The sequence below is a fragment of the Vipera ursinii genome, assembly GCF_947247035.1.
Source record: "Vipera ursinii genome assembly, chromosome: 7".
Classification (NCBI taxonomy): Eukaryota; Metazoa; Chordata; class Lepidosauria; order Squamata; family Viperidae; genus Vipera; species Vipera ursinii.
In genome coordinates, this window is record NC_139521.1 from 47,385,615 (window position 1) to 47,409,182 (window position 23,568).

General features: G+C 36.3%; 1 protein-coding gene across 1 annotated transcript; it reads right to left on the minus strand.

The window, feature by feature from the left end:
- Nucleotides 1–528: 528 nt before the first annotated feature.
- On the minus strand, nucleotides 529–22,568 carry SETD7 (SET domain containing 7, histone lysine methyltransferase). The gene is made up of 8 exons (XM_083366967.1): nucleotides 22,063–22,568; nucleotides 14,968–15,097; nucleotides 13,088–13,289; nucleotides 10,539–10,728; nucleotides 7,830–7,911; nucleotides 6,047–6,164; nucleotides 4,854–5,011; nucleotides 529–4,562 (listed from the first exon to the last, which is right to left on the minus strand). Exons 1-8 carry the CDS (start codon nucleotides 22,100–22,102, stop codon nucleotides 4,382–4,384), a joined length of 1,101 nt encoding a protein of 366 aa, XP_083223093.1. The 5' UTR covers nucleotides 22,103–22,568; the 3' UTR covers nucleotides 529–4,381.
- Nucleotides 22,569–23,568: the final 1,000 nt, after the last annotated feature.

The window sequence follows — 23,568 nt, forward strand, 5'->3', positions numbered from 1 at the left end:
CATAAAAAACATGCTTTAATGTTGAAAGGAAAACCTAAGAGATTAGTCAAAGAAGGGTCATGATAAATTGATCGTGGAATTATAATGCACTATAACCATATACATTCACCATAGCATGAATTTATTTGAGTCTACTTTTTCAACATCATAGTTAACTTATCACTTATTTCCCCCACTATGTAGGTCAAGATAAATATTTTCATAGAGATAATCATCTTATATTGTATCTGCACTAAATTATTAATTATTCTTGGGTTGGTCCAGAAATTGAAGATTCTCTGTATGTATTCTTGAATTATTTTGCTCAAAATGTTTAATAACACACAACTAAATTTTAAAATATTGATAAAGGGCAGAAAACTAATACAAAATAATACAATAAGATACATGTTGAAATGGAGACTAAAACACCATGAAAAATCCGCCCTTTTTTTTGCTTTCCATCAATGTTCACGTTTGGCCAGATGTAAACCAAGTTATCAATTTAACACTTACTATCATAGATAATGTAAGAAATGGGAAAAACTGTGTCACAACAATTCATATAATACTTTATTTTCACAATGCAGGATAAAGCAATTTTCCCTCAGAGACATTATTCTATTTCTTTCACAATGTGTTCAGTGTGTTCAATGTATAGTAAACAAAGTCCATAAATAAAGTACAATTATTTTGTTTTAGGTCACTGAGTAATAGTTAATATATTATTGAAAGTTTTATAAATACACCGACCTAACCCAACACAAAATAAGTCTCATCTGAGGAAAAAGAAGTCATTCCACTAGGCTAAGGAGTTTTTTTCTAAGTCAAGGAAGTAGATTTCTGCTAGAAGCTTACATAAGTTACAATAGGGAAGTTCCACAGAAAATTCAGAGAGAGAAAAAGCAGTAGAGAGAATGTAATTTTTTAAAAAATCTAATCAGGTTTTTGAGGGGTCTTTGGTGCTCTCTGAGTTTGGTTGTTTTCTTACAGAGATTTCATTAGCTAAACAAGGTAACTTTATTATTGGTGAGCTGATGTGCACTGATGATGTTACCTAGTTTGGGTAATGAAACATCTTCAAGAAAACAATGAAGCTCACAGATCACCACGGACCCCTCATTTCAAACCCAAGCTACAAATATTCTGCTTTATCAGTCAGATTTTAAATTGAACATATGACCATTTTATTAAATATTCACTTAAAATATGGAGTACCCCTGAACTGATGAGACTTCCCTGTGACAATTATATAAAGCAGGTGTTTGTTTCTAGATGAAAGATAAGTATTTCAACATTGAATATGCAAGTGTTCTGGATATAATTGTATAGTTTGAAACTTTAAAAAAATGGCAGTCTGCCCATTAAAATTGAATGAAGATAGGGTACCTTTACTTCAATAGATGCAAATTTTATGCAAATAAGCTCACAATGCATCAGATTTACCATCTGTTGGCTTCCTTATTTTGGATACTTAGTACCTAGGACTTCTAGTTAGCATCACTCGCTAAGCTGGGCATTTTGAACAAATGAAAATGGTTACAGGTTTGGAAAATTCAACTGCAAATAACTTCTGTTGAACTCAGTAGTAGTAGTAGATACAGGATTATACACTAAATAATTTTGATCTCTATAAATCACTGCAGGGACTATGTGAATTAGAATGTAATGAACATGTTGAAATCTAAATTAGAATATAATGTACAATGGCAAATATCTAAATTTAAAAAGTGAAACCATTTTAATGTATTCCAAAAGTGTTGAACACAGTTTTAAAAATGACAAATCCATCCTTGGTAGTGTTAAAGGTTCACAGTATACAGTAATTGTGACTGCTTGTCAGGATTGGGTTTGATTCAGCACCCCTTACAAGCACACAGCATAAGCATGACAAAAGAATGTCTACATGTTATCATTTATGAAGGTAGTGATCATATTAGCTCCCATGAATCAGTTTCCAAATACTTCTCAATTCATGGACAATAACTATATTTGTCAACAATCCCCAATAATTGCTGTCTTGTGCCAATTTTAAATTGTCTATGGATGGCAAATGTTGGGTATGCACTTTCTGGGTTAATTGCTTGGCTTCATCAGTACTATAAGATTGGTTTTAGGATATGAAACAATGTTATGGAATAATAAAGAAGTATTTGCTGCAGACTGAACTCTGTGGATATCAAGGTGATGTTATCAATGTCTATTTAAAATGTCCATTATTCTCTTGACGTAGAAATCAAATGCAGTTTTGTAAAAATTTTTTAGTAAAACTTCCCTTCAGATAAACATATAAAGGACTGAATTCTTAATAATAAACTCTAAATTTAGCGTTCTTGAATTGCATCTGGAAACACACTGACAACACAGCTCACGAAGAAATGGTGTTATATGTGTCTAATAACTGATACCATTTACCACTTGTGCAAGTGTATTCTCCACCAGTTGAAGCTTCCAAGTGCTCTTCAAGGGCAGTCTCATGTAGAGTAATCCAGATAAGATGTCACAAGAGCATGAATGACTGTCAGTACCCAAAGTGTGCAAAGGGCCTACTAGTTAGAGCTGCCACAGGCAGGAGCCAAGAGTCCAAGAAATGTGAGTTATGCACTGAGTTTCTTTAGGACAATGCAACCTCATCGATGTAATGGTATGTGGGATAAAGGAGGAGATGCTGCCTAAATCTAATAACAAATCTATTTCTACTGCCAACCCAAATTTTATGGCCCATATTTTTCTCTGCGCTTAAATACAGGTGTTACAGATTTTCCCTTGGTAAATAAAATGTTTAGGAGCCTTTTTCTTTACATTTTTACCTGACCAGTTTCTATATATCTTGTACTCTATGCAGTATCCTAGATTTAAATCCTTATGAAACCGCAATATGTAGGTTCTAGCTTTGTTACTTACAATAAAACAGTAGTTTATTGCTGTAATGCTAATTTATAATCTGAACAATAGTTCAAAATTGATACATAAATTACATAAACTATTTTGGCAGTAATATGGCTCTTTTTAAACTAAAAATTAAAATATGCAAGTATAAAGACTGTAATTAGGGACTACAGTATTACATATTTAAAATAGTGAAATAAGCAAATCAGTTTCATCAACAGAATCACCAGTCTGTTGATAAGGATCATATTCAGAGTTCTTTTTCTGCATAGGAAACTAGCAATGCAACCCTCTACATTTGAAGAAGGTCCCACTGAGTTCAGTGGTATTTATTTTAAAATAAATAAGCACATTGCAAATAGACATTTCTACTTCTACAATAGAGAGCAAATATTCTGCAAGTATATAGTGCACATATCTGGAAATCTGTTTAAGAAATGCCAGGAACTGGCTACCAGACCCCTGAAAGTTTACTATTTTTGTCACAATATTATTAAATATTAGTTAGGATTAGTAAAATGTGCTTTCATGATGCCCATAAAACTATTAGACAATCATAAGTATAATTCGCTTGATAGTAAAAATTTTGAGTTTTCCATTTAATTCTCTGAATTACTCCGGTTTTTTTTTTAAAAAAAATTGCAATGTAGGATTTCTCTAGCTACTTTCCTAGCTCTACAGAAATCTGTCTTTGATGAATATTGGTAGCTCCCAGGATCCTGCAAGTTACCAATTAAAGGCAAGAAAAAGACAGATAAATTTAGCAAACAAGGAATTTCTTGGTATATCCTTGATTCATTTGTTCTATACGAGCTGACATTATGCTCTCCAGTGTAAGAAACCAAAAACAAGCAGTAGAAAAAGCTCATATACACTAGTAGAAGTCACTCAAATGTGATTATCATGATTAAAATTATAGCAGCTCTGGTCTTTCAGGCACATTATTTTATTCTCAGAGCCTTAAAAAACCGATATGTAACAATTAATTTAAACTTTTGTGCTGACTTTAAGAAGATAACGTAAAGAGAGGTCTGTTGTGCATCAAAACAAAAAAGGCCCTAAAGCAGTATTCTGAAATTATACTGCTTTTCTAGAATATTAAACTTAGCACAATTCTATTATCATCACAATATGGCAAATACAAAATGTAGTTGCACAGAATCAGAGAAACCAAGGTACAGATAAAAAATTGGTTTTAAAGATGCTCTTTCTATATTTTGACAGCTGCTGATGCAGACTACAGTAGTTGCCAAAAAAAAAAAGCCACACTTTCTTCGGTAGCATATTAAATAATTCATTTAGCACCATTAGCTAAAATGTAAAGATTATTTTAAAGGAGTGGCTAAAACATATTAGTCTGCAAGGAACAAAAACAAAAAAAAGGCTCCCACTCTTTCTAATAGAGGGGAAAGTATTGAAGAATCACAGCATGATCAACCATTGGCTCTCCCAATTTCAGCATCAAAGATAAGTGCATAGATTCAATGTACTAAACAGGGAAACTGCTTGCATTTCATTTTTTCAGGGAAGCTTGGAAGGCTCTTAGTTCTGCCAGATACCACTCTGGTGCTTCTGGCCCATTTTGTCCAGGGGAACTGTGATCATAGCCATAAGCCACTGTTAGTTCTTCATCCTTCTCCACTGCTTGAATTGTGCGAATACATTTAATCAGTCCAAAGCGAGGGTGAACAAACCTAGAAAATAAACAGGCATGGAGATTGAGTAAAACAAGATGAAAAATGCAAGTTATTAATTTCTACATATGAAACAATAATCACTGTGGTATTACATTTACTCTAAGATCTTTTATTCTTACCCACAAGAAATAGTACTAAATCTTATTGTGGGAAAAATAGGAGGAAGGTGTGTTGGATATGTTCGCCACTTCAAGGTATGTGTAAAAATAATAAATACAGTCACAAAATCAGTGCATTAATGTGTATAATTGTAACAGTTCAAGTCACAAGCAGAAGTTAAATACTTACGAATCATAAACAGAATTTGGGGTGAATGAGTGGTTTGCCTTGTGCCCCAAAGAGGCACAGTATTTGGTTACATGGCTGTAAGGTTCTGGTACATCTATGACTGTTTCATCATCAAGGGATATCGTATTTCCATTCAAAGACCAGTCCCTGCTGTCCACCTGGCATTGAAAACAATACTGCTATGACAAATATTTATTTTTATCAAGTCAAAATTCACATGCATTTTTTTTTTAGTTAGAAAGAACCAGATATACAAACTGTTTGCCAAATGTGCCACACAAGGTAAGAGCTACGAGGGGAAAAAGGATATTCCACTCCAATATAACTATTCAAGAAAAGTTTTATACCTGCAACCCTGGGTACACATTTTTCACATTTCTCTTTCATTAATTTTACACAAAAGCTGACTTTCTGCAGGTGTGTGTGTGTGTGCTCTCAACTCAGTATTGACTCAATCTCTCTCTCTCTCTCAAAAAACAGTCTAGTGTAAATTTTTCGTCACTAGAGAACTTACAAATTTACTTAGTATTTAACAAAATTATATTACAAAATGAAGAAGGATATGGCATTTATTATTGCCAAGAATAAATGCAGTACAGGTAGTCCTTGACTTACAACAGTTCCTTTACAGACTGTTTGAAGTTACAATGGCACTGAAAAAAGTGACCTATGACCATTTTTCACACTTATGAGCACGGTATCATGGTATCACAAAATCCCCATGGTCACGATTTATGTTCAGATGCTTGACAACTGACTCACATTTATGATGGTTGTAGTGTTGTGGGGTGATGTGATCATCTTTTGCAACCTTCTGACAAAGTCAATGGGGAAACCAGATTCACTTAACAACTGTGTGCCTAATTTAACAACTGCAGTGATTCAATTAAGAAATGTGACAAGAAAAGTCATAAAATGGGGCTAAACTCACTTGACAAATTTCTTACTTAGCACCATAAATTTTGGGCTCAATTGTGGTCGTAAGTCAAAGATACCTGTATAGCTACTAGGAAATCTTTATATATCTGAAATAACAGATGTGAATTAGTGCAACAGTTATTAATACAAATGGCATAAACCTACACTCCTTCTTTCTATTTAATGAAACATTTACTATGAAAATACTACTGAAATATCAATAAGCAATGTGGAAATTGTTTCAGAAGCAGTGAAAAGATTTCTTTGTATTTTACCTCTTGATGTGTAATTCGTATGCCATTGTAAAAAGATAAAACTGTGCCAGCTTCAGCAGCTATTTTAGTAAATAAACCTTCTCCAGCATTGGAAATAAGAGACGCATCAACATAGACCCTAAATTAAAGCAATGAATAAAAATAGTATCTGATCTACAACTTCATACATGTGCATTAAGGTTTCTAGGACAGATCTTATTATACATCAGAATCTAGAAGCGAAGCTCATATTGCTAAGTGTTAAGTTTGAAATATGTCAAAATAAACAAATAGTTTAAAGTCATTTAATGGAAAAGGCTACAGTAGGCATTCGTATCATGTTTTAGAAAGATTAAAATTACACATTTCATATTATCCTAAATTCTGGATATCTGTGGATAATTAAAAATGAGTCCTAATATACAATTTATTTCAAAAAGGTTTAAATAACCTTTTTTATTCACAATTGCAATCCTTTGAAATTAGCCTTGGAATTAGTCCTGTTTAATATACAACACATATTTCTGAGTATAATCATATGAAATTATGCTGTGGGAGTAATCAGAAAAACAAATGATAGTTATGACTGTAAGATCAAAGTTCCACCCATTTTAATATACGTATATACTTGAGTATAAGCCGACTCGAGTATAAGCCGAGACCCCCATTTTCACCCCCAAAAACTGGAAAAAGTTCGTGACTCGAGTATAAGCCGATCCGCCGTTCTGCAAGCCTCCGCCGCCAGCAGAGGCTCGATCCGCCATTTTGCAAGCCTGAATACACAGGAATACCCTGTGTGGCCGCGGCTCTCGGGGAAGCCCTGGCTGTCCGCTTCCTCGCTCCACGCTGCCATTCGGGGCCCGCGCATTCCCCGGGCAAATCGCGGCGCCCAGCAGGCGAGGAAACACGCCCGCTCCAGTCGCCCCCCCTTCCCTCAGGAGACGCGAAGCAAGTGACCGCCCGGAGCTTACCGAGGACTTGCGCGCGGCCGAGGCTTCGGTGCTTCCAGGATCGCGCGCACCTCTCCCAAGCCGCCGCCGTCCGGAGACCTGCCGAAGTTTGGGGAGATTTGGGGAGGTGCGCGCGCACCTCCCCAAACCTCCCCAAACGTCAGCAGGTCTCTGGATCTCCGTGCCCTGCCTGCCTGCTTCTTTCCGCAGCGGAAAGAAGCAGGCAGGCAGGTCACGGAGATCCGGAGACCTGCTGACGTTTGGGGAGGTTTGGGCACCTCCAAAAAGTGGGCTGAAAAATTTGGCTTATACTCAAGTATATACGGTATGTTGCATACATGTAAAAAGTGACTGGGCTTGATTATGTGTTCATGACTGCCATCTTGAATTTATTTCACGTGTATGTGTGAATGTGTTTGTGTGTGTGTAATGACACACACACACACACTCAAAGGCAATATACTCAGATTGGAGTAGACAGATTGGAGTCAAAACTGTTTGTGGGAAAACAGACTAGACCAGAGATTCCCAGTTTCTCAGTTTACAACATTCTGAGTATTTTGGTAATTTTTTCATGGTGCTGCTATGCAAAACAGTGAACTACTTCAAGCTAGCAGTTAATGATCCCATAGCACCATTGTGAATTCACTGGGGTAGCCTTGTGTGGCTCAATGCACAGTTTGAAAAGGATATGACTAGACTGATGTCAAATGTGGTAATCTCAATGTTGTCATAAAGGATTAAAATTTGGGCTTGGAAATCAAGTAAATGGACAGTATAGTCCTGTGTAATCTAGTGAAATATTATTTGCAACTATTTGCACAGAAAAACAAAACTATAACAAAACGTTCTACCTCTCTGATTCATAAGGGTCAGGAAGAAGTGGACTTGTAGAAATGCAGGATGAAGTAGATTTATCAAAACTGTAAACTGGGCCTATAATAAATCAGTACAGAAAATAATATATAGGATAAAAATGTACCCAGTGTGTTAAGCAAATTTAATATCTTAAAAAATACCACTATTTTAGGATCAATTAATATAGAATTTTGCACATACATTTCAATTTTCTTCCCAACTGTAAGTAGTTCTATAGGACTTTAGCTTCACCCAAAAATAATGCTTCTTGACTAATTGCAAATCAATTCTGAATTAGGTCTATTTGCACATACTAGGTATATAAATGGATCTCTTTTTAAGTGTGCTTTAGTCTTAAATAGTATTTTTGCATGCTTCTTAAAAACTTTAAAAATTACACATCAAACAAATGGCTAAAAATATTAAGTGTCTAAAATCTATTAGGAAATATTTTCCTTGGTAACCAAATTCTAAAAATGGATCTGTTCCTAAATGCCATCACCTTAGAGAGTTGCAATATACCTATTGTCAAAGCATACACTAAATCATAATCTACGTTTTGTTCCAAAGTAGTAAGCAGCAGCCACCATATCACATCTAATTCTTTTAAAACAAAAAAAAATTAGATTTCTTCATGGTTTTTATTTATTAAATGTATATGCCACCATCTCACTATTTTAGCCTGTTTATATAACTGGGGTCCTTGAAAAAACATCAAATAGTTTTAGATAAGGCATAAACATTGGGCGCTATCTAACAAAATGAAATTCAATGTGAAAAAAGTAAGGTTCTACATTTAGGCAGGAAAAACCAAATGCACAGGTATAGTATAGGTGGTACCTTGCTCAATAGTAGAAACTGTGAGAGGGATCTTGGAGTCCTAGTGGACAATCACTTAAATATGAGCCAGCAGTGTGCTGCAGCTGCCAAAAAAGCCAACACAGTGCTAGGCTGCATTAACAGAGGGATAGAATCAAGATCACGTGAAGTGTTAATACCACTTTACAATGCCTTGGTAAGGCCACAATTGGAATACTGCATCCAGTTTTGGTCACCACGATGTAAAAAAGATGTTGAGACTCTAGAAAGAGTACAGAGAAGAGCAACAAAGATGATCAGAGGACTGGAGGCTAAAAACATATAAAGAATGGTTGCTGGAATTGGGTGTGTCTAGTTTAATGAAGAGAAGGACTAGGGGTGACCCGATAGCAGTGTCCCAATATCTCAGGGGCTGCCACAAAGAAGAGGGAGTCCAGCTATTCTCCAAAGCACCTGAAGGCAAGGCAAGAAGCAACAGATAGAAACTAACCAAAGAGAAGCAACCTAGAACTAAAGAGAAATTTCCTGACAATTGGAACAATTAATCAGTGCAACAACCTGCCTCCAGAAGCTGTGAATGCTCCAACACTGGAAGTTTTTAAGAAAAGATTGGACAGCCATTTATCTGAAATGCTCTAGGGTTTCCTGCCTCAGCAGGGGGTTGGATTAGATGACCTCCAAGGTCCCTTCCAACTTTATTATTATTATTATAAACTGACTTGAAGTAACCCCTTGATAGTAGCAATATTCACTGCCTCTAAAAGCACAGGATTTTTCTCTTTTTTCATTTTTTTTGCTTTGTTCCAGCTACTATGCACTAGACACACAGAACTGGAGCAAAGGAGTTTATAATCTGGAATTCAACAACAGTACTCTCAGAAAGGGCTCAAGAAATGGCTGCTAGATAGGAAGTCAACACAGTGCTTGGTAGGCCCCAGAAAATAGACAAAGTTTAGGAGGACAACTGGAAATTAAAAAGGCTTGACAAATATTGCTGTATTTCTTGACCTGAAATGAGACTATAGATTACAATATTTATATTTATTTTATCTGCTCTCCATTTAAAATTAAATTCATACACTTGACTGAAAAAAGAAACACAGGGGAACAGTAATTACATATGGTTCTGAGAATCTTTCCTTTCCTTTGTATATTCAGCTATTGTAAATGGAGATCTGCATTCAAAATATAAAAAGCCAACGTAACTATTAACATCAAATGTGGCTCAGTGGGTTAAGACGCTGAGCTTGTCGATCAGATGGTCGGCAGTTTGGTGGGTCGAATCCTGAGTGCCGCGTAACAGAGTGAGCGCCTGTTACTCGTCCCAGCTTCTGCCAACCTAGCAGTTCGAAAGCACGTAAAAATGCAAGTAGAAAAATAGGGACCACTACGGTGGGAAGGTAACAGCGTTCCGTGCGCCTTTGACGTCTAGTCATGCCGGCCACATGACCACGGAGACGTCCTCGGACAAGCGCTGGCTCTTTGGCTTTGAAACGGAGATGAGCACCGGCCCCTAGAGTTGGAAACGACTAGCACGCATGTGCAGGGGAACCTTTACCTTTACCTATAGGTTCACATTGCTACATTATTTAGTAAAACACATAGAATTAGCTATTGGAAGAATTTTGGCCCTAACGGCAATATATATTGTAAATACAGTACTTTAATAAAGTAGTCAAATCTTTAAGAGTATCTAGACCAGGGGTAGGCAACCTTGGCTCTTTTATGACTCATGGACTTCAACTCCCAGAATTCCTGAGTCAGCATCTGACTCAGGAATTCTGGGAGTTGAAGTCCATGAGTCATAAAAGAGCCGAGGTTGCCTACCCCTGATCTAGACATTCACACATTATGAGATATAATATAGTACATCAGTGACAACTTACTGCCTGGCACAATATCAAATTGTAGTTTTTCTTCTTCTGTCAGTATAACTTTTGCCAGTCTTGCTTCTATCATTTCACCATCTATGAAGTGTCCATAATATGCCGTCTTTCCCTCAGGGTACACATAGGCCAGCTTTTCTCCAGTCATCTCTCCTTCTTCATTAACTTCTCCAGCCAGAAACCCACCATCCTGAAAAAGAACAACAAAAGCATTTCCAAAAATTAAGGGAAAATATTGTGTGCTATTTTTTTTAATTCAGTGAAGATTATTATTAGCCAAAATCTTTAGTCTCAATATTGAGATCAGGGGTTCTCAAACTTTTTCAACCCAAATTTAAAAAGTTAAGTTAAATTTCCAGTACCCTGATCAAAAGGCAAAGGTTAGACAACTGACTTTTTTTAAGAAATTGTCCTTAATCTCTCACAGAATCTTAGACTTACAGGGAACAAAGTGGGAAAAAAACTGATCTGGACAATAAAAGTGCCAGTTAGAACTTTTATTCTTTCATTTCCTATTCTTTCATTTACTCTGACTTTTGCACCTCTCCACTCACCATTTCAGTCCTATTAATGTTAAATGCTTGGTCTGTAAAGATGAAGGGATTTATTTAAACACATACTGTATACATTTAAAATTTAAAAGGCAGAACCTGAGGAAAAAGAAAGCCCTCTCACAAGGGATTCTCAAACTGTCTACCTCTAATGGAAAATTATTTGAGTGACAGGTTCCATTTTTCAAAACAAATTACAAAATAATCAATTTTACTGTGTTTTGCTTCCAAACCAACAGCTCAACCCTAACATATTCTAACAAAGCTAAGTCACCACTGAATTTGGAAAATATGCTGTATCCAAATTTCAGGGAGATTATGACTGAAAGGGTGAGTTAAAATACAAAGGACTATATTTTTTTTTGCTCTTATTGGATTTCATATGTTGTACTAGCCTCTATTACCATTTTTGTCATTTGAATGCAATGTAACTCAGCTCTTCTCTTTTCCCAGTTTTTCTCTATCTTTCTCTATTCTCTATTTTGAGCTCAATATATCTTAACCAACAGAACAATTCTGCTAGTGGGTTTATTTGGGTTTTCAAAAAAAAAGTTTTGACAGCTCATAATTTTAAAATCTTCCAATAAAATATTAAAAAATAGTTCTGTCAACTTTCAGATAACAGAAAGTTCTTTCCATGGGCAGAAATGTTATGTGTTTCATCCTGTGCTTCTCAGCTAGGATAACTTGGAGAAAAGATTATGCTGCATTTGAGTTCATTAATTTTGCCAAACATTCATATAGCTTTTTCCAAGCTGGCAATCTTCAGATATCATGCAACTGCTATTCCCATGTTGAGAAGTAAATTGAAGAACAGTAGTCCTCAGTATGTTTAAAGCAGGCATGTCAAACTCACGATGTCATGTGATGTCCTGCGACGTATCACGACTTTTTCCCCCATTGCCGGCATTGGGGTGGGTGCGGTTTCAGCATGATGCATCTGGCCTGTGGGCCAGCAGTTTGACAAGTCTGCTTTAAAGGGTATCATACTGAAGAATATTGCATATAAAATACTTTAGTAATATGGTTCTTTGCTAATTATGGCTGCAAAGCAAGATATATTTTTTCTTACTTTCCTAGGGACAATTCAGAACTGAATGCAAAGGGCTATTATTCAGTCTTCTTCCATAGCTTAATACTGCCTTCAAACCTATTTTGAAATAAGACAGGAAAAGCATGCTATGTATAGGAATCCAATAGCATGCTTTGTTCTTCAAGTTACACAACTGAGAACATTTTGTTGCCAATGGAGGGATGTCTCCATAGAACCAGCTCCGTATTTACCAAGGCAAAGTGTCACTAGCCTTAGCATCCTGAATAGAGCCATTCATTCATTCATGAAATAACAGCAATTCTGCTGTAATTATTCTATATCAAAATTGGTTAAGATTGTCTCAAATATATTTATTAAAACCTTTATCTAAGCCACACAAGATAGTTCATGCATTTGTTTATGTGCCCAAAATTGACACACGGCAGCAAACAGTTTATGTTGGAGCCAACCTGGATCCACTCTATAAAACTCCTAAGGTGGAACTTTTCTGCATTTAAACTTGCATTGCTATGAACAACTGTATTCCACTATGCTTATTTATTTTTCTTATTTTTTAATCTTCTTTCTTGTTTTAGTTATATACTTGTAGTATACATGTATACTTGTATAATTTTTATTATATTGTAAACTTCCATTAGTCAGTCCAGATTTGGCAATACTATACACAACTGTAATAAAATAAGATACTCATTTGCATCCAAACTGTAACAAGCTACTGTATCTCCATTTAGCTGTGAAGAAGTGAACAAAATAACGAAAACAGCATTGTATTGCTGTGTAACAATTTCTGCCACTTTTGTAATGCATTTTTCATCACATATATGTACTAAAGAGATGAAGCCTGCACTGTGTTGATGTGAAGCTCTCTCTTGAACCCCGTAGATTCTTTGGTATAACTGTTAATGTTACATGCTGAAATATATGAGAAAAATAATCCAACTTACTGAATAGTAAATCCAACAAAATCCATGCCGAATATTATCTTTGTATTGCCCTTTGAAGACCAATCGTCCATCAGCATCATATTCCTGAGCTGGCCCATTCAGTTCACCATCAATGTAAGTCCCATGAAGTGCGCCTCCATCCTCATAGGTGTATATTCCCTGGCCTTGCAGACTATCATCAACATAAAAGCCTTCTAGAGTGCTAGCAAAGAAAAAAAGGATAGTGTAGAAATGATTGTTATTTTATCTCTTTTGCAGAGAAAAAAATTAAGACCCTTCCTAATTTAAGATCTGTTTACCTAAATGTGTCCTCCTTTTAAATAGAAGTTCTTCATATCTTCTTTAAAGACCTTGCTGTTTGTACCTGAGATGGGTAACAAAGTGAGTGACCTTAAGAAAGATGGACTACTTAGTGCTTGCACCACAGTTCTGTGATATTACTCCTTTAGAGTTGTTTTTTCTTTCTTCTTTGGCTTCCTTTCAGTATAATTTGACAACCTGCCCTATCGGACAGACTATTCATGTCCAAGATTTTTTTTAAATGATCAATTTATTTCTGTTTTTTGTGATGTAAATCACAGCTTTAGTTTATTTAAAGAAGGTTTTTAAAAACCTGCCTTTTCTGATAAATTTTATATAGTGAAGAGTGATACTTTGTAATATGTCTTATACATTGTGACCTTATGATATAGCTATTGCTCTTTTCCATTTAAAGAAATGGTCAGTTATTGCAAAGTTGTGGCAAAGAGGAAAGTGACTTAGTTCTAGTTCCATTTTCAGCATTTTGGGTTAAAGAGCTTAAAGAGACAATGATATTTTATTTATTTATTTATTTTAATTCCATTTATATCCCGCCCTTCTCCGAAGACTCAGGGCGGCTTACAAGCTGTGGCTTCAAATCATATACACACTATAAAGGCATCGAAATGACTTCACAGAAAAGAACATGAACTAAAGAACTTAGAAAAGATCAAGAACATGTCTACTATTTATAACTTACTTATTTTTGGTAAGAACTTAATAATTATTTTTGTTCCATATAATATAGAACAGAAGTCAAAGAATGCAGGACCAATCATAAGTTCTACAGCACAAGTAATTTGTTACTTCACTTTATCAATGAATAAATAAAATAAATAAATAAATTATCCCACCATTATAAAGCATTATATTTTTTTTTAAAAAAAGAACATTAATATTTAAAATAAATAAATAACAGTATAAAGCCAATGGAGCTTGTAACGTATCATTGTACTTGATTGCATTTTTTTAAAGTAAACCCAGCAAATAAATAGTCAGGTAGTTCTTAATTCAGGACCACAATTTGGACCAGAATTTTCAATGTTAAACAAAGCAATTGTTAAGTGAGTTATGCCCAATTTTTTACAATTGTTAAGTGAATCACTGCAGTTAAGTGAATCACATGGTCATTAAACAAATTTGGCTTCACTCACTGACTTCGCTTGTTGGAAGCTGATCGGACTGGTTGCAAATGGGATGCTGCAACCCTCATAAATATATACCAATTGCCAATCATCTGAACGTCAATCATCTGACCTCCAGATGTTGCCATGGTTGTAAGTACCTGTTGAACTTTGTACAGATTTTTCAGTGCTGTTGTAATGTTGAACAGTCACTAAATGAATGGTTGTAAGTCAAAGACTATCTCTAACATCCTAAGTCATACTGTTGATTTATTTATTTCATAGATCAACATGTTTTATGTTTCCAAACACTGTGGTTTAGAAATCATAGGTACTAGTTCAGTACGTTAAGCCTACCCACTAATTTTGATACATCATATATTTGTGTCTAAAACACTCTGGCTAAATATGAATTCAGAATCCAGTAAAAGAACTCATAAACATTGTGATGTCTACCTTCCATCAAAGAAGAAGAATTTTCCATGACCATTCTTTTCTCCATGCACAAAGTTCCCTTCAAATCTGTCTGTGGAAGAATATGTGACTATACAAAACCCATGGGGCATATCATCATCATCAAGTGTTCCTAAAAAAATAACAATAAAAAACTATCTTGAAAAACAGTGGGACTCACACAAGCAATCTGTTCTTACAAGAAACAGCATTGGACACTGATTTTATCCAGCCAAACTAACTCAAATTCCTCTAGCACATTGCCCTTATACTGCTTGAGTATTTATAAATTCAGTAGAAATATAGTATTTATCCACTTAAATTATTATTTAAGACACTGATAAATACATCTCTCTCCTCTTTCAGAATCGAATATATGTTCTGAGTGGAGAATGAAAAAATAGCATAAGGTCCAAATGACCAGCATTCTGCAAAACTGGGAGAGATTACATTCTATTAAGGAAATCTATGCATGTAGAAATGTAGCTATCAGACAAGTGCTACTGACCTAGTACATTGATGTAAAATGACTTATGCCAAGCAAATAAAATAACGCAGACACCCCCCCCCCAATAAATCATGGGTGATATATTTTCAAACTTTTTTTATATCTGCATGATCCCAAAGAGTCTGTATCCCATGAATAAACCTGCACATTTTTGATATATGAAGTAGACAAGTGAAAACATTTTGAAGCATGACACAGTGAGATAAATAAATATGACCAAATCAGATGAGTCAACACAACTCAGTTTATTTCATTATATCCCAAATTTATACAGGACATCATTTTGACAGCAGGAATGTTGCAGCAAATTTAATGCATACTGTACCAAATTTGTATGGAGTCATAGGTTTTATTTTACTCCATTTTCTACAGATCTAGACATACAAGGAGAGAAAACAGGAACTCAATTCAAACAGTGGGACATTTTTAGATATACGAGAAATGTGTTTTTATTCAAATGTATCTTTTACTGTATCTTGTTATGCACTTGTAATAATTCTTAGGTTATATTGTTTCCAATGGTTTATTTCTTGACATTATAATATTTAGTCAATTGAAATATTTGTTCTTAGTTTTGACTCAGATCAAACAAACTGTTTTTTTTAAAAAGTGCATATTGCAGATAATGCCACTTACCTGGTTATCTGCAAGAGTGAAAACTGCATCAGCTGCCCAAGAAAGCATAGATTTTATTACTGTCAGTTTTCAGACAACACTGACTTGTAATTGTATCAGACTGCATTGCTAACTATAGTTGACATTTGTTCCACAGCATCTTTATAGAGCTTGACAATGAATTATTGATCTGATAGTTTTACTTCCTTGGAATCAACATGTTCAAAGGTTGATCACATTTTGCTAAACTTTCAAAGTTCATAATACTATTGAATATGAGAGAGATGTAGAAACATTGGCAATATTTGGATTGATTAGAACAAAGGATGTTAGAGACATTGGAAAATTCTTTCAGTGTGAATAAATGTAGAGATTGTACAAATGAAATAAATAGCACAGAAGTAAAGGTGAACAAAACAATCAGGGATCTTTATTATCTCACCTCTTCTAATAACAATACTTAAAGTCAAAATGCAAACAGTCCCATTACAGCATATTTTATACCCGAGTAACAGATTTCTATGTTTGTAGCAATATGAAAACTGGTGAATGGGATTTTCAAATATATCATGTTTCTTGTAACATTTTTATGTGGGACAAAGTGACCCTGAGACAAGCAAGAAATCCCCATCATCCAAGATCTCCAATTCCAGGGAAATGTGTTAAAATCCACAGATGTGTTATTATAATTTGCTTTTGTTGTTTAAGTATAAGAATTTTAAGTAAGCACCAACTAATAAAAAATAAGATGACCACCCTCCTTCCACTTATCAACATCCTCAAAGGCCTATTTGAAATGGAAGATTTTTAAGAAGCCTCCTAAATGGCTAAGTATGCTTTCAGGGTCAACATATTTCACAAAATTAGAGCCATATTCCACAAATTTATCTTTAGGCCCATGCCCACCTCACCTCACCTGGGGGCAGGGTCTTACAACAGGCTTCTAGGATGGGCAAAATAATTTGGGGCAATGTAGTTGCTGAGGTAACCCAGCGCTTTGTCCTGTATTAACTTCCTATGTAATAGCATTTTGAATGGTGCCCAAATCAGTGTATCACCCATAAAATAAGTTTTCTTTTGCAATGCTGGGATCACAGCAGCCTGGGTTCCTGCTTTCTATATCAGCAATACTTCTACATTATCCTCAAAGTAGAACATATTGCATTAGTTCAATGTAATAATCTCACTGTAATAAGCTCATGAATCATTACTGTGCTTGAGTCCGGGTAAGGTTATAACTGGCATATTAGCTGAAGTTGAGAAAAGACCATTCTAGTCCACTCAGAGCCACAGCTGGAACCAGGTTTCAGGAAAGCGGAATATTTTTATGGATGAACAATACCTCTGACTTACTAGAGTTTAATCAGAATTTGTTTCTTCACAACCAGTTCCTAACACTTACTTAATATCTTTACAACATCCTTGACATGGTCTAAAGTGGTGATGTACAGCTCAGTATCATTAGCATACCAATGATACTTTTATCTCAAACCAATTGATAATCTTTCCCACAGTTTTATAAAGACTTTAAATAATTTGGGGAGAAGCCTAGCATTGTGGTAATCTGCACTAGAACAATTATGGGCTTGAAACTCTTCCCCTATTAATACTGACTAGCCATTCAGGTCTGATTCTTATCAACAATCTTATCTAAAAGGAGTGAAAACTGCCCCAAATTGCTGGATCAAGAGATGGCCTTTTCAAGAAAGGGTCACTACTTTTTCCAGAGCCAGGAACATCCCTATCAAATCCAGGTAACCAGGTGTACACCCAGTAGTGGGATTCAAATATGTGAACAACTGGTTGTCTGTATGGATGCTGCTTCCGGAAGTCCATTCTGAGCCTGGGCAACAAAAAATTAGCTACCGGTTCTGCTGAAGTGGTGCAAACTGGCTGAATCCCACCACTGTGTACAACCCTGGCCACTCAAATCAGCCAAGTAACACTAGTGACTAAGATCATATTCTAATACAAAGATCTGATCATCTAACCAACCTAAAGAAAAAAGTGACCCAACAGAAGTCAGAATTACTGCAGGAATTCTTGGAAGGAACCTTAAATTCTACCAATATTTATGTGAAAATAGATAATTCATGATCTAACATTATGAGCCTGATATTTCATTTTAAAGGGAAAAAATCATTTTAAAAGAAAAAAAGAAAAAGTTCCCAAATGCTACTTTCCCTCTAACAAGACTTCTCAAAGAAATAATATCCACTTAGCTGCGTCTCCTCAAAAAATGTCTTCTTAGCTATGAAATGGTAGAAAAACCAAAAAAACCCTTGAAGTCACATATGCTATGTTATGCTCTCATGTTAATGTGATAAATTAGCTGAATCAGATCTAAATTCTTAAGATCTTTGCAAAACCACTCTAAGAAGTCTGATTTGGATACTTTGCATTGATTAAATTGTACCTCTCTGTTTAACAGGGTGACATTAAACAGATTAGGAAAAGAAATAAAACAAATTTTGATTTTTGTATGTAGATCTATTAAAATTCAATGGAGAAATGCCAATATCTTGTTATCAGGAGCAAGTCTGACATACTAACCTTTTCAGATAGTCAATTCAGCCCCAGTACCGGATATTACTAATTGAAGAGCAGTGTTCTACTCAAAGTAATATATGAAAGTTCCCATCTCAACAAAAGTATCCTACATGAAATAAAATTTATCCTGTTTTCTGAAAATATTTATGATGATCCAAAAAGCTTCAGGATTGGAATGTCTACAACAAAAACATTTTATGAGTCTTGTTTTAATAAAGCCATAAACTTGTTTTCTTAGTCCAATAGACAACTCATTAAAGAACAATGGATTTTGATGCTATAGACTTTCAGACTCTGTCATGCTAATATCTTGAGCACATCATTTCTAAAAATAATACAAAATAAAATTAGGACATTGGACTCAAAACTGTCCTGAAGCACTGTTTTTCTTCATCTTTATACTTACGATTTGCTCTATTGCAGAATCTAAAGTGAAAATGCAGTATAACTCCATTCTGTACATTGTCAAAAAAGCTTTTATGGTTCAAGAGTAGAGTTTCTCCTCCTAGCCTTTAATTTGGGAGGTTTAATTTTACATTAAATAAATCTGCTTCCAGGCTGCCTGATAAAGGCTTCTTCTTCTGTGCTGACAAGTTAGGGCACGGCACCCTTTACTACAAGCATATAATCTTGCAGAATATGCTCTCTCCATGTCCAGTCATGTAACAATCTCATCTTGTAAGACATACTTTGTGCACATCAAGTACTTGTTCTGGACATGCCCAGACACATAACATACCTCCTCCTGCAGGAAGTACATGTCTGAATTCATTGGAAGGGTATGTCTCTGCTCAGTTGAAGACTATAAATAAATATTCTGCACATAGGTGTGTTCATTTTTATTATCATTTTATCCAAAAAGGCTGAAAATAGGGCTGGCTCCACTATATTTATTTCTTCACTGCTTGCTGGAGGATTACAAAAATATATGTATGGAGTTCAAAAAACAAGCTATGGCTTTAACAATTCTTTTTTCCTCCATTTATATATTTATTTATTTATTTTACGTAATTCCATTTACCGTATATCCCGCCCTTCTCCGAAGACTCAGGGCGGCTTACAAGCTTAGTAGTAGCCTTCATTCTATGTATATGCCTGCTTATTAGGGCTTTCACACACCCCCTAAGCGGCATTATTACAAAGTCAGCTTAATTGCCCCCAACAATCTGGGTCCTCATTTTACCTACCTCGGAAGGATGGAAGGTGTGGATTTTTAAAAAATCCTATAAACTTAAAAAAATCTGTTTGGGCCATATTTATACTAATTTTTAACTTTAAGGTTGGCGATTCCTGATAGGATTAAATAATGCATCAATACTTGTAGGTTTATGACTTCGTAACATATGGATTTGACTGGTGACATTATTAAAACTGCTAGTAACTCCATTATATGTTAGCATACGCTTACTAATTATAGTATACTTATAACACTTATACTTACCTAATATAAGCTAGAGTGTGTTCAGATGACTGAATACAGTAAATAGTGATGTGTCCTAATGACTCATAGTGAGAATCAAAGCTTAGATCAAGTTTTCAGTTGCACAAAATTAGTAAAATATTTCTCCTAGTAATGTCTAGCTTGTCTCTTTCTCTTCAATTTATGTGCCACTTTTTTAGATTACACACAGATTAACCTAACTGATTTTAAAGTGTAGTCCCACATTAGAATACTGTACTCAAATTAGATTTAACTTTTCCTTGTCTTAAATGAAAAAATGTTTAGTATGTTAGGGGTGTCAAACTGGTGGCCTGCAGGCTGGATGCATCATGTGCAGGCCACACCCACCCTGCTCCGCAAAGGCAAAAAACCCGTCATGTCACATGACGTGATTGAGTTTGACACCCGTGATCTAAGTCAACACATAAAAAAAAACCAGTCCACAATGATGCTCACAGACCCTTAATTTGTATGCAACCAGGAATAGAATTCCATATTTAATGAATTTACTTAAAATACATTTCATGTTTTAAATGTAGCCACTATAAACATTAAGTCAGCAGTTAAACATACCGGTAATTTATATTAGTTCAAAAGGCAGAATCTTCCACTGATAATACAATTATTGTTTCCAAATTATATGGTGTCAGGATTGCAATGTAGTTATTATTCTAGATCAGAATTAAGCAATTTGACATGTGCCATTTCTAAAAGTCTTGCTAGAAACTTCCAGCAGTAACAAATGAATATTTAAAAATCCTAAGGTATTTAAACAGAGTTTAAATATTCAAACTCTGTTTAAATACCTTAGGATTTTTTTAAGACCAAATTTTCATTTTAACATCTCCAAATACTATACATTTTAACATTTTTCATTAGAAATATACATTCACATTAAAAATTACTGGAGAAAAGTTTGTGGGGCACGGAGCTCAACGGTGTATCTCCAAAAAAAAACACAATAATGCAGGAAATTAAAGCAGTTCAGTAGGATTTGCAGTTTTAGTCACATTTTAGCCACAGGAACTTTCCAATTTATTCAAGCAATAACGAAACGCTATTTGGAGAAGTCAGTATGAGAAGCTTTTCTCACAGATTTCACGGTCCCTGAAAACATTTTTGACGATTAATTCTGAACCTCTTTAAGGCCAGTGCAGAGAGAAACTAAGGCACAAAGGTGCAAACAATAGGTTTTTAAATCCCGTCTAAGAGCTTTTTGGTCTATTAACCCAGCGTTTCCCAACCTTAGGAACTTGAAGATGCGTGGACTTCAACTCCCAGAATTCCCCAGCCAGCATAGCTGGCTGGGGAATTCTGGGAGTTGAAGTCCACGCATCTTCAAGTTCCTAAGGTTGGGAAACGCTGTATTAACCGCCGAATGTATTAATCTGGAGCGGAAAGTGCCGGATGGTAGCGGAACTTCCAGCCAGCAGATTTCAGGCTAACTGCGAAGCACGCTCCCGTCCACGCCACGCTTCTGCCCGGGAAAACACGAGACAAAAGCTTGCAGTAACTCTGGAGTTAGATCGTCCCTGCCGACGGAAGCAGCGATCCCTTTATTTAAGGGGAGAAGGTTGTTCTTTACCACCACCCCCACAGCGACTTTTCCCCAAGTGTAGTCCAGGCTGTGCCACGCGCCCCAAATCAACTTCCCAATACCGACTCCCCAGAAGGCGGCAAACTTTCGGCGTGCTTTTTTTTTGGCCCGTCAAAGCGCAGCCCAACAGGGAGGAGCCCGCTCCCTCCCGCAAAGCTACAAGGCGCAAAGAACAGGCCCCACGTTTACTCCCGCAATTCCCAGCGGAGGAGGAGCTCTTTCCATTTTCGCAACGTTGGAGACGCGCAGAGCTTTGGGGGCAGAAAAAACAAAAAAACTCTCAGGCTTGTCCCCGCCTCGGGCTGCGAACTTCCCCCAGCCCGGCGCCCGCGAGCGACTCGCCTAACTCCTCCCTCCCTGGCCTCGGGCCCAGTTCGACGCATTTACCCTCGACGGTCTCTTCCAGCGTCTCCTCGTCGCTATCCATAGCTCGGGCCGCCGAGCGCAAAGCAGTCCGCCTGCTCGGCCGCAGCGCCTTTTTGCTTTGGGTAGGTGTTCCCTGGAGCCAGTCACGCTCCCGCCTCGCCCAGCCTGAGGAGACCCGCCCGGTTCAGCCACTCTCCCCCTCGGAGCTCGCTTTGCCCGAGGGCCTGGCCACTCGCGCACGCTGCCTTCTCCGCGCTTTGTTATAGAGCAGCTGATCTGCTGACATCAACCTGGGATGGGGCTCTTCCCTGACTGACAGCTCCTCGCGCAGCCCCGAAAGCGGAAGCTCCCTACCGAGGTCGTGGCTGCCCTGGAGTCCCAACGCCGCTCCGCCGGGCAACGTTGCTTTCCCGGTGCCGCTGCGCTTGTCAGGGTCTATTTCGGCAGCGAGGACAACTCGGTTTTCTGGTCCGCTCCTTGTACGCCTTGTGGACTTCATGAGCCGCGTAGATAACGACGAGTAACTCCCTGGCTCCCAATGCAATAAATAAGTGAACCCCATTCTCTTCGTGTATTTTTGTGTGTGTGTGTGTGTGTGTGTGTTGTGTTAGGAGCTGGGAAACTAAGGTTTACCGGTATAATCTGATATTCCCCCCCCCTTTCCAAACCCTCCTCTTCTGTAAAGACATTTAGCAATGCTGGTGAAGTTTAAATGCAAGTTAGGAGGTAGGTTTTTTTTTATATACTTGCATCAGGTGTCCTGGCTATTAATTTGTACATAAATATGCTTGTAAGCCGCCCTGAGTCTTCGGAGAAGGGCGGGATATAAATGGAATTAAAATAAATAAATAAATAAAATAAATAGTAATTAAGAACTTTGATGGTAAGCCTTAATATTCAATTTTAGTGGAGAAAAAAAACTATTATACAATCATTGTACTATAAAATTTTGTTAAGAAATAACACTATAACTGCCAATAAATGTATTTAATGTCTTTACTAATTTCTAAAATCATGTAATCTTACAAACAGAATGAAATCTAAACAGTCCTGCCACATTTAATTTGTAAAATTAAATTAAAATTCATGTAAAGTTCAACATGTTTACCCATAATTTATTTAATTATCCATTGGTCTTGACTCATATAACAAACCAAACTTTAAGTTAAGTACACTGGACAGATTTACATATGATAGTAGCTTAAATTCTTTTGGCTAATATGCAGTACAGAATTTTGTGGAAACCCAATATTGGCTTCATTCATTTGTCTAAAATGTGTAAATCCAGTGTATTATTATTTAATATGCTGTGATCAAGCAAGCCGTGACTTGTTATAATAAAGTTTGATACCAGTAACACAACTGAAAAACAGTGATAAAAATCTTACACTGAATCTGCTGCACAGGGACAAAACAGAGAAAAGACTCTAGTTGATCTCTATAACCAGCAGAATCAATTGTGTGACCAAATAAGTTAAGAACTGCAAGTACAGTAAAAACTCAATGTGACTCCTATTTAGTAGTGAT